The sequence below is a fragment of the Onychostoma macrolepis genome, chromosome 12, assembly GCF_012432095.1.
Source record: "Onychostoma macrolepis isolate SWU-2019 chromosome 12, ASM1243209v1, whole genome shotgun sequence".
NCBI classification, from domain to species: Eukaryota; Metazoa; Chordata; class Actinopteri; order Cypriniformes; family Cyprinidae; genus Onychostoma; species Onychostoma macrolepis.
Genome location: NC_081166.1, coordinates 28,772,157 through 28,789,075, shown reverse-complemented (window position 1 = coordinate 28,789,075; position 16,919 = coordinate 28,772,157). Strand labels below are relative to the sequence as shown.

At 36.1% G+C, this 16,919-nt stretch overlaps 1 protein-coding gene across 1 annotated transcript; it reads left to right on the top strand.

The window, feature by feature from the left end:
* Window positions 1-258: 258 nt before the first annotated feature.
* On the top strand, window positions 259-16,864 carry polr3e (polymerase (RNA) III (DNA directed) polypeptide E). Its single transcript, XM_058793785.1, has 21 exons — window positions 259-513; window positions 1,389-1,466; window positions 1,567-1,617; window positions 2,349-2,426; window positions 2,504-2,619; window positions 2,698-2,780; window positions 2,873-2,980; window positions 4,021-4,070; window positions 4,193-4,312; window positions 5,260-5,345; window positions 5,437-5,481; window positions 5,673-5,764; window positions 7,233-7,353; window positions 7,452-7,533; window positions 8,046-8,105; window positions 8,691-8,848; window positions 9,137-9,198; window positions 9,717-10,195; window positions 12,531-12,608; window positions 12,766-12,891; window positions 13,924-16,864. Exons 2-21 carry the CDS (start codon window positions 1,428-1,430, stop codon window positions 13,978-13,980), a joined length of 2,091 nt encoding a protein of 696 aa, XP_058649768.1. The 5' UTR covers window positions 259-513; window positions 1,389-1,427; the 3' UTR covers window positions 13,981-16,864.
* Window positions 16,865-16,919: the final 55 nt, after the last annotated feature.

Below are 16,919 nucleotides of genomic sequence, written 5' to 3'. Positions count from 1 at the left end.
TGGAATTAGTGAAATAAATCAACTTTTTGATGATATTCTAATTATATGACCAGCACCTGTATATATATATATATATATTTTTTTTTTATGTGGGACACTACAAGTGCACATTCAGTACATTTATGCGCACTTCTTTTTCATGTTTTCCCATGAGCGCAAACACAGTATGCTCCCTACATAGACGGTATCCTCGCACACTCTCTAGTGTCCCCGCGCTGGTTTTGTGACGCGACCAGCGCGTCGCGGCCGCAGTGCATGCTGGGATATGGCGAGCGCAATCAGCTCCTCCCCACGTGTTTGAGTGACTGCAGGGCTGCGATCGGCAATATGGCAGCAACATCTTCTCTCATCCACACACACAGAGAGATCCTCACACAGTCCAGCTGAACAACTTCAAGACAACTTCACTAACGCTGGGTTTAGAGCGGGAACGCGCACGTCTCCTGACGCACAGCTCAGATCGCAACTTCAGCGTCAGGCTTTTGTTGATTTAGTGGATCAAGCGAGGCCTCGGTAAGTGTGTGTCAGTTGTGTTCAGCACAAGCTGGCAGTCACAGTGTCGTATCAAAAGTTACATACGTATAAAAAACACGTATGTAAACATACACAGATTGCGAATGTTATGAATTTGAGGCGTTCTGCGCGCGAGTGTCGTTGTGTTTATCTGTGGAGAGCTGCTAACTCATCTTAGCGTGTTATTTCGTTTGCAGATTCCCTTCGTCTGTGTTTTATTTCAACTTTTTACTTTTATATTTAATGTGTTTCACTGTGATCGTGTGTGTTATAAAGCTGTTGGCTGTCAGGATCGTGTTGCACGCCCTTGCATCGTTCACTAAACAGGAGTCGCCTGCTAACTATCATGACAAACAGTGATTGATTGACGGTTACAAATGAGTAGGTTACATAAACGTGTATATGAAAATATGTACTTACAGGTATGTTATGGAAGCCCATTAACACAATGAAAATTATGCTTTGGTAATTAATAATTATGACATAAATAGCCGAAACTGTGATATACTAAGTCAAAATTATGAGGTAAGAAGTCATAATGTTTTTGAGGCATAGGTATGACTTTTCCCTCATTTTGACTTTTATTTGTAAATACAATGTGTGTGTGTATATAGATATATACAGTCAGGTCCATAAATATTGGGACATCGACACAATTCTAACATTTTTGTCTCTATACACCACCACAATGGATTTCAAATGAAACAAACAAGATGTGCTTTAAACTGCAGACTGTCAGCTTTAATTTGAGGGTATTTACATCCAAATCAGGTGAACGATGTAGGAATTACAACAGTCTGCATATGTGCCTCCCACTATATATATATATATTTATTTTCACATGTATTTATATGTATGTTTGTGTGTGTTTGCAGGTTTGAAGTCCACTAGCAGCGGTTCCTTCGGTCTTCATTATGGCCAGCGGAGACGATGATGATCCAATTATACAAGAGGTAGACGTGAACATGCTGAACTTCTACAGGATGATCAAACTGCAGAGTCGTGGTTGTTTTTTAGCATCTGTATCATTCTTACTGCTCTCTCTCTTGTTAGATTGACGTGTATCTGGCCAGAAGTCTTGTGGAAAAGCTGTATTTGTTCCAGGTAAGAATGACAGATCATATATTTCATACAGAAAAAGGTTATAGCTAGTGGTTGTCTGATATCAGAGCTGTTAATTATGTATTGGAGTTTAATAATCAATGACAAATTTGGGGTCAGTACAATTATTTTTTTTTAAAGTAGTCTTTTTTGCTCACCGAGGCTGCGTTTATTTGATTTAAAAAATACAGTAAAAACTGTAATATTGTGAAATATTATTACAATTCAAAATAACTCTATTCTGTGTGAGTATATTGAAAAATGTAATTTATTTCTGTGATGCGCAGCTGTATTTTCAGCATCATTACTCCAGTCTTCAGAGTCACATGATCTTCAGAAATCATTCTAATATGCTGATTTGCTGCTCAAGAAACATTTCTCATTATTATCAATGTTGAAAACAGTTGTGCTGCTTCATACTTTTGTGGAAACAGTGATACATTTTATTTTTCAGCATCCTTTGAGTAGAAAAATCTTTTGGAACTTTATAATCGTCACTTTTGATCAATTTAATTTCTTATAAAAAAAAAAAAAACAACTCATAAGATCATACTGATCTTAACCTGTATTGTATTTTGCACCAAGATATTGCTCGTCCATAGGCAAGGCTGGAATTTTCAGTTTGATACAAAGGTCACGGCAGATTTGATGATTGACTGATAATCTTTAAAAATCACTAGTTGCATAACTTCTGTAGTCACTGTTGTTCACGTTTTGAATCTTTTCCTCTCCAGTACCCAGTGCGTCCTGCTTCTATGAGCTATGATAACGTGACTCATTTGGCGGCCAGAATTAAACCCAAGCAGCAGAAGGTAAGCTGGCTTTCACTGCTCGTTTCTGAAGTTTCTCCTGTTAAACACACAGAGCTCATGTTTATCCCTGCATCCAGGTTGAACTGGAGGTGGCCATGGACACCATGAGTCCGAACTACTGCCGCAGTAAAGGCGAGCAGATCGCGCTCAATGTGGACGGCACGTCCTCGGAGGACTCCAACGTTTACTCGACGTGAGGAACATCAACCTTTCTGCTGTTTACAGCCAGACTTTGGTGTTCGTAGTTTTAATGTTTTCCTTCTGCTTACAGGAAAATGATGGACAAGCAAACGTTCTCCTCGATCCAGGCGACCACTAACACGTCCCGCTACGCTGCGGCTGTGTTTCACAAAGGTTGGCTTTTGTGGTGTCGCATTCCTGTGGAGAAGAGGCTATTAACATGAGTGTTGTGATGTGATGATCTGTTATTGATGTTTTGGTGGCAGGAGAGCTTCATCTCACTCCACTGCAGGGAATCCTCCAGATGAGACCCAGCTTCTCCTACCTGGATAAAGCTGATACTAAACATAGAGAGAGAGAGGCGGCCAATGAAGGTGCGGGGTGTTTTGGGGACACTACTGTATTTTTTTTATTTTTTTTTATACAGTATCCTGTCTAGATTTGATCTTAGAGGGCAAATGAAGATTATATATGAAACCTTTTTTCTTTTCTTAAACCAGATAACTAAAATTAAAATTAACACCATTGAAAGAAACATAAACATTAACTGAACTAAACATTACGTTAAATCAAATAAAATGGAAACTTTTTATTTCAGCTAATTTCGAAGGCAACATCTCTCATTTTAATTTAGTTCAACTTGATGTACTGAAATATCTAAAACTGAATTAAAATTAAGTAACACTATATAGACGTATATTAAAAAGACAAAAACACAACAAAATTACTAAAACAAACTAAAATGATAATAGAAAAATAAAATCTGATTTAAAACTATTAATGTTCATAAATATTATAGTATGGCAGTGGTACTACAATAACACTTTAAAATATATTTTATAAAAATATATTTTATTTGTCACACATAACCTTGCAGATGTGCCGTGAAATGCGTTTTTCAACTCTCTAAACATTGAAAATTTAACAGAAGAATAACATAGGATCACAAAAAAATGTACACAAGTCAGAATAAAAAATATTAAAAAAAAAAAAAAAATTATATATAGAAACATTTGGTAGATATAAAGATACAGTATACCAATATACCAGCTCATATACATACTTGCCAGCAACCCGCCAAAACAAAAGCTTGCTGGTTTTAGGTTTGAAAATGTTGAAAATTCATATAAAAATTAAATTTTTATTCAAAAATACAAACAAAAATAATTAAAGACTTGAAAAAACAAAAACTGAAAGTGCAATAATACTATTTTTACTATTATTAATTACTTTATTTTTCTAGTTATATTTAATGGGTCAAACTATGTGTAGTGTGAGCGCCAAACCAAATCTCGAGGTGCTCTCATGAAAGCCAGACTGGAAAACTGAATATTTAAATATTCTGGAATTCTGAGCAGTATGTGAGATGCATTATTAAGATGAGTTATTAACTAATGAGTGTGTCCATTTGCAGCTGGAGACTCTTCTCAGGATGAGGCAGAAGAAGATGTTAAACAAATCACTGTAAGACTTCATGCAGTTGTTTTATTTTTTTGGAAAGTATCGAACAAAATGCTGAGTCATGATCTGTGTTTGAGCCGGTGCTCATGCTCATTGCTCTTATTGTTTACTTGCCCTTTAACCAGGTGAGGTTTTCCCGGCCCGAGTCAGAACAGGCCCGTCAGCGCCGCATCCAGTCGTACGAGTTCCTGCAGAAGAAACAGGCTGAAGAGCCCTGGGTTCACCTGCATTACCACGGTTTAAAGGTGCGTGTAATCATGTGACCCACCGCAGCACGCTTGACTGACGCAACTGATCTCGCTGTAAATCACGTCAAACAAACACATGACATCTGCATCGTTTTTACAGCTCAGAAATCACATTTCTTACACTTGCAAAGATTTTGACTCTGCTCCTGAAATCATAGTAAACTTGCCGTCTCGATGTCTGAAAGTGAAGAACTTAAGACATATACATTTTAGATTTTTAGAACTTGTAGTGTAAAATAAAAAAATATATTTTTGAAATTTTCTTTATTTTACAGTGCAGTTGTAATTTAATAACAGTAATAATAGCTTTATTGTTATATTTCTTCTTCTTCTTCTTATTATTATTATTATTATTATTAATAATGATAATGAAAAATTGTCTTGTTTCTAATTGCATGTCATGTGACCATTAACTGACAGCAGAGAACTGTGAACATGCAAATGTGTTAAACTAATGAAACATTAGCATTAAATCTCAAGTAAGGTTTGTTTTTAATATGTGATAATATTATCAAAGATTTGTTTTTATTTTACAATACAATTATAGTAAATGATGATGATGATAATAACATTATTAATAATAAATTATGATTGAGTTAAAAAAAATACAGTGAATGTTTGGTACAAGAAAGTGAAGTGTTTATATCACAATGTAATCGCAATATTGTATAATGGCAAAATAATCGCAATACTGTGTAGTTTTTGTTCAAGATGTTCAGCCTTTATAAAAAAAAACATTTTAAAAATAATTCAAATAAATCACCAAGAGATTAAATATTTAACTGTAAACATTAAGCGATATCAGAGAACTCAAATGTGTTAAATTATAGAAATATTAACTTGATCTCATCTTAATATTTTTTCTGACAAAAAAAGTTTGGGCAATCATTCAGTGTGTGTATAATATTATTTATGCATTCTCGTTTATTCTGATTCATCCTTAGGACGGACGTTCTGAGCACGAGCGCCAGTATCTTTACTGCCAGGCCATGGACACCGCAGAAAACACAGAACTGGTGAAAACACCACGGTGAGTGTCTTCTGTCATTTACCCATGAACACTGGAGGATCAGTTTGTGAAATGTGTGTGTTCATCTGATATATTTTTGTTCTCTCCTCAGTGAATATCTGTCCATGCTCATGCCTCCTTTGGCTGAAGAAAAAGTGTAAGTAGAAGAATGAATGAATGAGGCATTTATATAGCGCTTTAATGTGTATTGCAATACACCCAAAGCGCTTTACAATCATGTGGGGGGGTCTCTCCTCAACCACCACCAGAAGAACATTCAGGAGGTTGCAGTAAGGTGTTTGTATTTTCCCCATGTTCCTCTTCTTATGTTGTTGTCTCGTCCTCTAGCGTCAAGCCCATGGGTCCCAGTAATGTGCTCTCCATGGCTCAGCTCCGCACGCTGCCTCTGGGGGAACAAGTCAAGACGCTGATGAAGAACGGTGAGCTTGGGTTGCTTCATTGTTTATGGTCTAGTTCAGGCATCCTCAAATAGAGGACCTCGTCTTGGTTCCAACCGAGCTGTGAGACATAATGACAAGTCGCACCAATATTTCTACTGTTTAAAGGCAGGGTAGGTGATTTGGTTTATAACATTTTTTGTTATGCTGGTTAAGTCTCTTCATATCCCGATAACATTCACTAAGTGTTTTTTATGTATTTATATCGTCTGTGGAAGGCATAGGATCCTAAAATGTTCGTCCAATCATATTCCTCGGTTCAAGGGCTACGATAGGCTGTCCTACCTGCCTGTCAACGTATGTATTTGCCAGAGTTCGCGTTAACCAAACATTTTCTGTCATTGATGGAATTTTTTTTTAGCAGTGACAGAAAAATCTGAAGGCCATCCGTGCTTTTGACAGATTACACTGAGGGTGAGCTATTGTAATGTATAACTGTAATTCCCACCCCGGCCAGTTGGTGGCGAGTGTGCTCCAGTGTGGCAGCAAGAGCGCAGGATCATCAGCCTCCAAAACAAAAATAAAGTATGTGAGCAGCGTGTCAAAACAAGGGAGCATCACACTCCATAAGTGCTCAGGGTTGTTTATGGGAATAATGTTTTTGGTGCTATATGTTTTCATATAGAGCCAAACATGCTTCATTCAAGCCCTCTCCGCTCCGTGTTCCTTCTCTCCTCGCTAAAGATGGAAAACACCACATAAGCTGCAGATGATGCGGTTACTTTAACAATAGAAGCAGAAACATAACCTATTTTGCTGCTCACTGTGATACTTTTGCTAAATCGCTGCCAAAAATGAGAATGCAGCAATGCGGTTACAGATATGACTCCCGACTGTTCAAATAAACCAGACTTGTGACTTTCATCTTTCATCTTTTTCATCTACGTTTAGCATTATTAATCAGCATTTTCAGAGCATTTCAGTGTTATAATTGGAAAAAATTATTTGTATATGGCAAGGGAAGAGAGAATAAACTTTCTTTTCTGCTCATGTTGAGAGTGTTTGTTTAGATTATGTACATTATTTTAAGCAAAATGTAAAAATGTTCCAGACTTTCCCTGAAGCCCCATACAGTATCTTTTCTCAATCACATGGTCTTGTGCCATACACGGTATCTAAATGTAAAAATAATAATAAACTGCTAAAACATCTGATCTTACCTTTTAATATTCAAATCCAATTGAGCTCAACTGATGAAAATATGGACATCTTTTGCATAATAATTCTCAGACACACCGCTTTGGCTCTTGGGTCCCAGTATCCTCAACTTTGAGTATTTTAACCTCTTAGGATTTTTCTTTTGCAAGTTACTGCTGTCAAGATGGAAATGTATAACTCTTCCAAAAAGCATTGTCCGGACCCCTGCTAAAACCGGACCTCTTAGAACTTTCATTGAATACCCCTGGCAAAGTTTTTCTGTCTCTATATAAACGTTTTCTTTTGCTCATAGTGAAGGTGATGCCGTTTGCCAATCTGATGGGGCTGCTGGCCTCAGGAACGGACTCCACCGCAGTGCTGCGCTGCATCCAGCAGGTGGCGCTGCTCGTCCAGGGCAACTGGGTCGTGAAGAGGTGAGGATGGCATTTATTTCCTTTCTGCATAGTTAATGCATGATGTTTTAGTAGATTAAGTGCTAAAATTCTGTGTGTGTGTTTTTTGTCTTTGACAGTGACGTGCTGTATCCCAAAAACACTTGCAGTTCCCACAGCGGCGTTCCTGCTGAAGTGCTCTGTCGCGGCCGAGACTTTGTGGTGAGTTTCATTTGATTTTCTCCACATGAACTGATTGTCATACAATTACAGATACAGTTGATTGGTATCAGTAGCTCTCTATATACACGTTAATGTGTAATCTGCCTCTCTAATTAATATTAAGGTCCAAAAGAAGTGCAAAAGAAACAGAACAAGGTTACTTACAAGTAGAGCAAGGTTATATAATAGTGGAACTGTCGTATGATGCAATTTACACATGGACAGCATGACATAAAAACAAAATATAAGCAAAAACAGCAGCCATAAACCTACAAATAAAATATTAATAGTAAAATAAAAAAAACATTATTAAAATAATGATAGTAGTTACATGAATAAAAAAATATATATAATTTTTATTCTTTTTCTTCTCTCTCCTGGCTGAAATATTGTGATTACATAGCCTGATATGATTCCTGTGTCCTGGTTTGATAGTAATAAGCCGTGTCATATTTGGTGATCTGAAAAGTGTTTGCTGATTTCATAAAATACATTTCATATTGCACTTTCAGATGTGGAGATTCACGTTAGAACGAACCCTGATGAGAAAAGAGGTTGCTGCCATCATAAAGGTTTGTGTGCTGAATTAAAATGAGTGCTTGAGTATAACAGAAGATGGCGCTGTAAGGACAAGATGTGATGTTTTACCCTTTATAGTCGGATGATTGCATTGCATTATATGTTTGGATCATTTAAATCTCATCTTACGACGAGACATATAAGACATATTATTGGAGATATACAACGACGACTGTACTGTTATAAAGATTTCATTGATTTACATTACAAGCATCAGAATTTCATCCACTGAATTGAATGTTTTTGCTTCATATTCTCACTGTCAGATTATATGAGCCTGATGTATCATATGATACATATATATACACACAGTTTATTTGCAAAAACGGATAACTCTGTTTTTTAAAATTTACAAAAATCAAGTTTTTATTGTGTTTGAGTTAGTTAACTGTATTTGTTAGTTATTTTTACTTAAATCAAAATAACCCAACTGCAGTTTGATTGAGAATAATTGGAATGCACAATGAAAAACATGATTTTTGAAAATTGTTAAAAACGGAGTTATGTTTTTGCAAATGAACTCTTCATACATACATATATGTCGTTCTCTGATGTTTTTCTCTGTCATGTGACTACAGCTTCCTCCAGAGGACGTTAAGGACTTCCTGGAGCAGATGTCTGTCCCTCGATTAAACCGAGGCTGGGAGTTCCTGTTGCCCACGGATCATGATTTTGTCAGAAAGCATCCTGATGTGGCTCAAAGGCAGCACATGCTTTGGCTGGGCATTCAGTCTAAGTATGACATGACTTCACAGAATTTGACATTAAACACCTATTTTATTTATTTTTACACCTATTTTATTCTATGAAACACAAAAGGACTTACAGTCTGAATTTTGATAATCTAAAAAAAAGTGTGCAGGCACTATCGTACTTTGTACAGGGTTACAACAACATGAACATTTGAACTAATGCTTTAGCTAAATAGGATAAATAAAACGGAATATTCGTACATAATTTGGTCTTAATAGGAAGTGAGAATCTCAGTCTCCCAGTGTTTTTCTAAATAAACACTATATTGCAGGTTGGAAAAAGTGTTTAACTTCTCCAAAGATGACTTTGTGCCTAAAAAGGATGCTCAGATGGGTACGTTCTGACTTTTTACTTGTGTAATATATTTATGTAACTAAAAATATATATATTATACCATTGTTCAAGGGTTTGAGGTCTGTAAGAATTCTTAATGTATTTTCTGCTCACCAAGGCTGCATTTATTTGATCAAATTTAAAACAGCTGTTTTCTATGTTAAACTGAAATTTATTCCTGTGATCAAAGCTGAATTTTCAGCATCATTACTCCAGTCTTCAGTGTCACATGATGCTTCAGAAATCATTCTAATATGCTGATTTGCTGCTCAAGAAACAATTCTGATTATCAGAGTTTAAAACGGTTATATTTTTGTGGAAACCCTGAGGCATTTTATTTTTCAGGATTCTTTGATGAACAGAAATATCAAAAGAACAGCATTTGTTTGAAATAGAAATCTTGCGTAGCATTATAAATGTCTTTACCGTCACTTTTGATCAATTTAATGCATTCTTGCCAAACTAAACCTGCTGAAGTATTGTTTCTGCGTGTTCATGTGGTGCTGTGTTTTCTGCAGATCCTGTTCACTTGAGCGGAGACCAGCGTCTGAAATCGGCGAAGGAGAACGCAAGAGAAAACCACTCCACGATGCAGAGGGAGCTGGACGCTCGTAGACTGAAGGCGTCCAGACACACAGGCTCGTCCAGTGAATCTGCCGCCTCGGTGCAGGTCAAACAGGAGCCCATGAGTGACTCTGAAGAGCCCATGGACACGTCAGGCCCGCTCACAAACGGCTCCATCAACGGTTACCCCAACTCTACCTCTCCGGTCTCGGACCCTCATAACGGACACGGTCACACCTTCACCCCGGAGCTCCAGGACTTTGTGCGGAGCACCTTCCGGAAGCACTATGTTTTGTGCCTGAGTGAAGTGAAGAGGCTGTTTAACTTGCATCTGGCCAGTTTACCCACGGGGCACTCTGTGTACGGCCACGTGACGGACCGCATGCTGCAGGACACCATCCTCCAGAGCCAGTGCAAACAGATCCTGGTGCCTGTAAGTACTGTGGATGATGGGCGTTTTTAGTGCACCACATAATGCTTTGTTATAAATTGATTTAAAATATGCATTTGGAAAAACACGTATAGATGCACTGATATTAATATTAATATTAATTATAAGCCCAATATAGATTGTGATTCAACAATTTCAAATATGCACTAGGGTTTGTCAATATTTACATTTATTCATTTTAGCAGATGGAAAACTAAGCTACATTAACATCACAGTGATTTTAATGTGATTCATTTGACCATTATTTTATTACACAAATAATTTGGTGACACTTTAGTTTAGGGACCAATTCTCACTATTAAAGGGATAGTTCACCCAAAATTGAAAATTCTGTCATTAATTACTCACCTTCATGTCGTTCCAAACCTGTAAGACCTTCGTTCATCTTCGGAACACAAATTAAGATATTTTGATTAATTCCGAGAGCTCCCATAGACAGCAATGAAGCTGCAGTGTTCCCAGACCCAGAAACGTAGCAAGATCGGTAAAATAGTCCATGTGACATCAGTGGTTCAACCGTAATTTTACAAAGCTACGAGAATACTTTTTGTGCGCAAAGAAAACAAAAATAATGACTTTATTCAACAATTTTTCTCCTCCTCATTAGTGGTCGACCGATATTGTTTTTTTGACAGCTAATATCTTGGAAAGCATGGTGGCCGATATAATTTTGTTTATTTTAATTAATATTTAAGAAATTTGAAGTCATTTGAAAATGCATTAAAAACTAAATGTGTAAAATAAACATACTTATACTTTAGATGACAGTATTTTTCATAAATATTTAATAACTATATAATTAAAAAGGAGGAAAACACTGAAACCAACAGAGCACTCGGTATTCTGGGAAGTTTGTGTGCTTTTTTTTTTTTTTTTTTTTTTCAAATAAAGCCAAGGCAACACTCGTTTTACATACAGCACACAGTGAAAATGACATGAATATGACAGTGGGCAAATGCATAAAGCGCAGGATAATTTGAAATCACAAGTTTAGTTTGTTGATCGCCTCCGGTCCGCATTCAATTCACACGGATCGACCGTCACGCAGAGAACACGCGATCATGCAGGAAACAAATGCACACTTCACAAGATCTCACAACTGGATTTGACTAAGTTTGCAAGGTTTGTAAAAATTAAATGTTCATTAGTCATTCAAAGATATGTATAAATGATGTAAATGAGTATTTGCTGAATGCTGATGGCAAATGAGAACGTATTATAATGTTTGCCTTTCTATTACTAATAATATAAAAGCAATTGTATGCATTTTAATTCCTTTGTTTAACAGTTCTATCTGATTATTAAACACTTCTCTCTGTATTAGACAGAACTGTTAAAGACGACAGCGAATGAGGAATGTCAAAATAAAAGTCAGAAAAACTTATCGGCCGATGCCAATATTGGAAAATGCCAATTATCGGAATATATCGGTAGATATATCGGCCGACCACTACTCATCCCGCGTGCAGCGAGACACGCGTCATCGTGCGCATATATGGCCAAAATACTTTTTTGTATTTATAATTTCATTTTTTCAGATGTCTTGCAATATTGGTTAGATATCTTAATATTATATTTTGAGGTTATTCCTGTATTGACCAGTGCTAATATGGTCAGTGATGTGAGCACCTTTAAAAAGAGGTGAGCCGTTTTCTGTTAGTTTATGGCTTTAACTGACTTAAGTCTATGTCTGTCCTGCTCATTAAGTTAATGTGTTTGATTTTAAGATGTGTTTTTAAGGCTATTTGGATTAAGGGTGTGTGTGTGTGTTTGTTTGTGAGTGTAGCTGGTAAACCGTACTTATGTAACTACTCCTAATGGAGTTTAAAGTTCATTACAAATTAGTCCAGACTCATTTCTGAGAGTCTGAATGAGGTGTTCCTCTCTCTTTGATTCTTAAAACAACACACACATCCTGATGTCAGGATATACTTACAAATATAGTTAGAATGCATTTCTTTACAGTGTCTTGGTTGCATTGTAACTGTCTCCAAATTGTCCGAACTGTGAGCCGAATTAACTTTCTCAACCTAGTGAGCAGTGCTGTCTAGAGCTGGATGATAAAGTCAAATATAGATTCTAAAATGTACGTGCATCTGTAAAATATTCTGTGTATTTATTGCTCTGAAATGGCTTAAAAGGGTATTTTTGGTCAATTAGACAAAATAATTTGTAATGATGCGACTAATGTGCACTTAAAATAAATGGCCAAATAAAAAAGGATTCAAATCATGCACAATGTTCCTTAAACCTGAATATGCAGCGGAGTCACTGTCTTGTCCAGGTCTGTCTGATGTGTGATCGTGTGTGTGTGTAGTTTCCTCCTCAGAGCAACACTACAGCAGACGAGCAGAAGGTCTTTGGCCTGTGGGAGAGCGGAGAAACCTTCGACAAGGTGACTTCTGAGTCTGAGAGCTGCTGGATTTTCAGTTTGTTTTGCATGTTAATTTGTTTTTATTTTTTTCCCCTAAATCTGTTTATTGAACTTTCACAATAATAACAAGGTTAATTGTGATTTTGAGTATATGAGAATGCTTTTGTTTTCTCTGCAGCACCGGCAGGTTCTGTTCGAGATCTTCATGAAGAACTATCGTGTCAGAAGAAACGTGATCCAGACGCGCCTCACGCAGGAGCTCGGTGACGCCGTCACCAAAACAGATGTGGATCGACTTCTCAAGGTGCCGTTACAATATTTCATTCTAGAGTTGATTTAGTTTTTGTTGTATTTTCTTGTTATTGTAAAAACAATGGTGTATAACCTTCTAGTATTTCTCAATTAAGTAAACGTTCGTTTTTCCCAAAAAATTTCCAAGTGTTAGACAAATAAAAAGTCAGAAATGTCAAGTAAATAACACATTACAAGCAATAAATCAGATAAAAAATCAACTTTTCCTTTTGTTTTGTTTTATGAAAACAATGGCATATCAACAACATTGCTTTACACTTAACTATTATTTAACTATTTGGAAAAACAAACAAAAAGTCAGAAAAAGTACTTTTTCAAATGTATTGGTAGACAAAGACAATCAGAAAAATAAAATGAAAGAAAATTGCAAGTAAAAATAAATCCCCTATTATGTAAAAATGTATTTTCACCAAAAAAAAAATGTTGCACCCATATGACGACAAATAGAAAGGTTAAAATATGTTAATGGTGATGCAACATGTTAGACATGCAAGTATTTTTCTGTTAAGTAAACAGAAAAATAATGTAAATCCATAAATAAATGACAAATTACAAGCAATAAATCAAAGTAATACAACAATTTCATTTATTCTTATTTTTACATAAATTAAGTAGTAAAGAAAACACCTACATATTAATGCATATTTTTAGGCTACCATTAACAACCTGCAGAAAATACTAAAAATACCCCTTAAAATAAAACACCAATGTAATTGGTCGCACTTTTGTCTCAAACTTCTAATTTGCTGCTTATTAATAGTTAGCAAGGTAGTTGTTAAGTTAAGGTATTGGGTAGGATTAGGGATATGGCCATGCAGAATATGTGCACTAATAATCAGCCAATATGTTAATAAAAGGCATGCTAATAAGCAACTAGTTAATCATGAGAATTGGTCCCTATACTAAAGTGTTAGCATGTGTGCCGGTCACTGTTAACCCTTAAGCCGTCTGCTGCTAGTAAAGTGTGATGTGTGTGTCTGAATGAAGCGAGACTGTGCTGACAGCGGTGTTGTGTTTGGTTCAGGAGTGCTGCATGAGTTTGGGAGGGATGTGGTATCTGAAGGGAACCGTTCCCTCGTGACAGGAGCGCCGGAGCGCCGCAGATCCCTCCCTCAGAGTTCAGTGAGAGTGAACGCAGAGCCAACACACCAACCAATCACTGCCCTCGGCTGACACCACCGGCCCGGGACACGCCCACTCCGGAGCATCTGCATACGTTCACGTCTGGTCACATGAGCATCTCACCAAAAGGGCTGAAGATCCATTCGATCCTGCGTTCGTGTGTGCGGAAAAAATAAAAGGCCAAGGAAAGGAGTTGTGTGCAGAACGCATACGATCAGTTATGCTGGTTTTCTTTTGCTTTCTTTTTTTATGACCTAATATGAAAGTAGGTATTGCTAATAAAAACAACAGGAGATCATGATTCAGCTCATTTTATCCTGCTTGTGGCCTTTGGGAGCTTGTTGGCAGATTTTGGCCTTGTTTCTTACCTTTAGCTGACTGAAAAAAGATGTTTGGTTGAATCTTTTCCTTGATTTTATTGCATATTGAGGATTTTTTTTTTGGGGTATTTTGCCCCACGTTTAAGCAGGACTTTACTGTAACCCCAAAAAAACAGGCTGCAGGATACGGACACATTTGAAGAGCACTAGATTATAATAAATCCTCTGAAATATTAATTTCTCAGCTCTCATTGGGTCAAATGAAGGCTATGAAGCTCCCGTTGAAATGTTTACAGCTCTGACAACCAAAAAAAAAGGACAAAACGTTGGTTGAGTCTGGGGCAGTTTAGATCAATTCTAACAGACAAACCCTGAAAATCTAATATATGAATCAATGCTCATGAATATTTAATGGACCTGAAGGGAGATTGACATCGGAATGTGAAGCTCTGAATGACATTTGCAGTATTGTCCATTTTATTTCAGACCGTTAATGGCATTCTGCATAAATGCAGATGCAATTTAAACCATTAATTTCGTTTGAACACAAAAAAATGCATAATGGTTACACTTGCAAGTGATCTGGGATTTTTGCTGCAGTTGCTGAACTGTGTTTAGGTGTGAAAGAAAGTGCCTCTTAGTTATTCAGGGGAAATATTCTATCAGTATGATTTGCAATCTTACAGTTATGACTGAAATCACCTTCACATGCACATGTCTATGTCTCTTCCACACCTGCATATAAAGCATTCACTGTCCGTCTGTTAATTAAGCATTCCACATATTCATATTCTGGATATTGTTGCCAAGTCTGTACAGTCACACACTCAAACAGCGGCGAACCCCAAATCTGACCTTTTTTATTTGTATGTCATTCTGAATAAACGTTGCAACTGACAACTCATCTTCAAAAGTTCTTGGGTTTTATTTTTTATCCTACAAAAGACTGTTTACATTCAGTAGTATTATTGATTTATCTGCAGTGACATTATCAGATGAGAACAAAATGTGATGTTTAGCTGCTTTACAATTGAAATTAAATCGATTTCATAATCGATCAGTTCTACAGAATTAACTGTTATATTTGTTCACTGTCCTGTCTTTTTTGTTTGTTTGTTTTTAAGCTGCTTTGAAACAATGTCACTTTAGTTTAAGGTGTCCTTGTTACAGTGTATTTATACAATTAAATACTAAACATTTAGTTAATACTATTAATTAGTTCATTTTAACTTTATATAGGGTTGGGTTTAGATTGTTGTATGTAATTGTGCATTATCTGCTGTTATAAAAATGTGTAACAAGGACACTAAAATACAGCGTTATCAAAAATAAACCAGTTTTCTTTTTTTTTTTTTATCTTAATTTATATCACAAAAAAATTGAGCAAGGCTAATACAAAACCAACACTCAAGTTGATAAACACTAACGCTCAATTAATCTGCCAGAATGTGAAACTGTCACATATTTCGTTTTTATGATTGATTTTTCAAGAAAATATTTTGTGTAGTATTAAAGAAATACAGGAAAAAATATATCAGTAGAACAAGAGCTATACTTTTTGTTTTTGAGGTTAATAATTTACATATACACAATCATTGATTACTGATTACAGTACTTCTTATTCCTCTCAATATGCTAGAAATGGCTCCTTTTTTTTAAGTCTCAAAATAAGTCAATTCTTCTATTATGTACGTTTCCTTAAATTCTACCCAGTGTCTAAGCTTACAACATTATGCCTTTGTAATTTTTCCATTTCATATACAAACCAGAGCAATCTCGTGCAGTGCATCTGTATTGAAGATAACAAATGGCGCACGTCAGCCTGATAAATACATTACTTAATGCTGCGATGTCACTCAAATCTTATCAAGGGCCTTGATTAGAAGCAGCCTTTCCTCCGGAACTGAAGACGATGTTCTCTGTGTGGAAAGTCCATTTATGTGCAGTATACAGTTCAGTCTTCTCATTTGCACTGATACAGGTGAAAGTTCACATGCAAACACTCAACTGGAGACGCTTGCCCTGTTATGAGGTTATGAATGAATGGTACTAAAGACCTGAAACAAGGTTGAGACTGAAACGTGAACTACTAGTGTCACGAAGTTCATGTGCCAATAAAATATTCTTCCGAGTAACGGTTTGACATCTTTAATATAATGGAATTGTTTTAACAGATGCAACAAATGCACGGATCAGTAGTGACTGAAAGACTAGGCTTCATTGCACAAAGTTATAGTAAATATATCATAAAAGATTCAAAAGAGAATATAAAAAATAATGATTGCATTTCGATATTTTCATGGCAAATAAGCACTCTTTCACATTACTGTAATACAGACCAACACATGATATATTTAAATAATGAAACATCTATACGTATTTGTGTTCATCTAATTTTTGCATCTGCTCTGCCTTTAATTTACAGTGATTTTTAATTGTTTCTGGTCAGGGTGATTTGTAAGTATTACAACAAACTTTACAGAGCCCAATTTTATTACATTAGATCATTAAATAATGTTCATTAAAATAGTTTGACATTTTTAAATTCGCACAAAAGGCTATATTGTATTTTTATTTT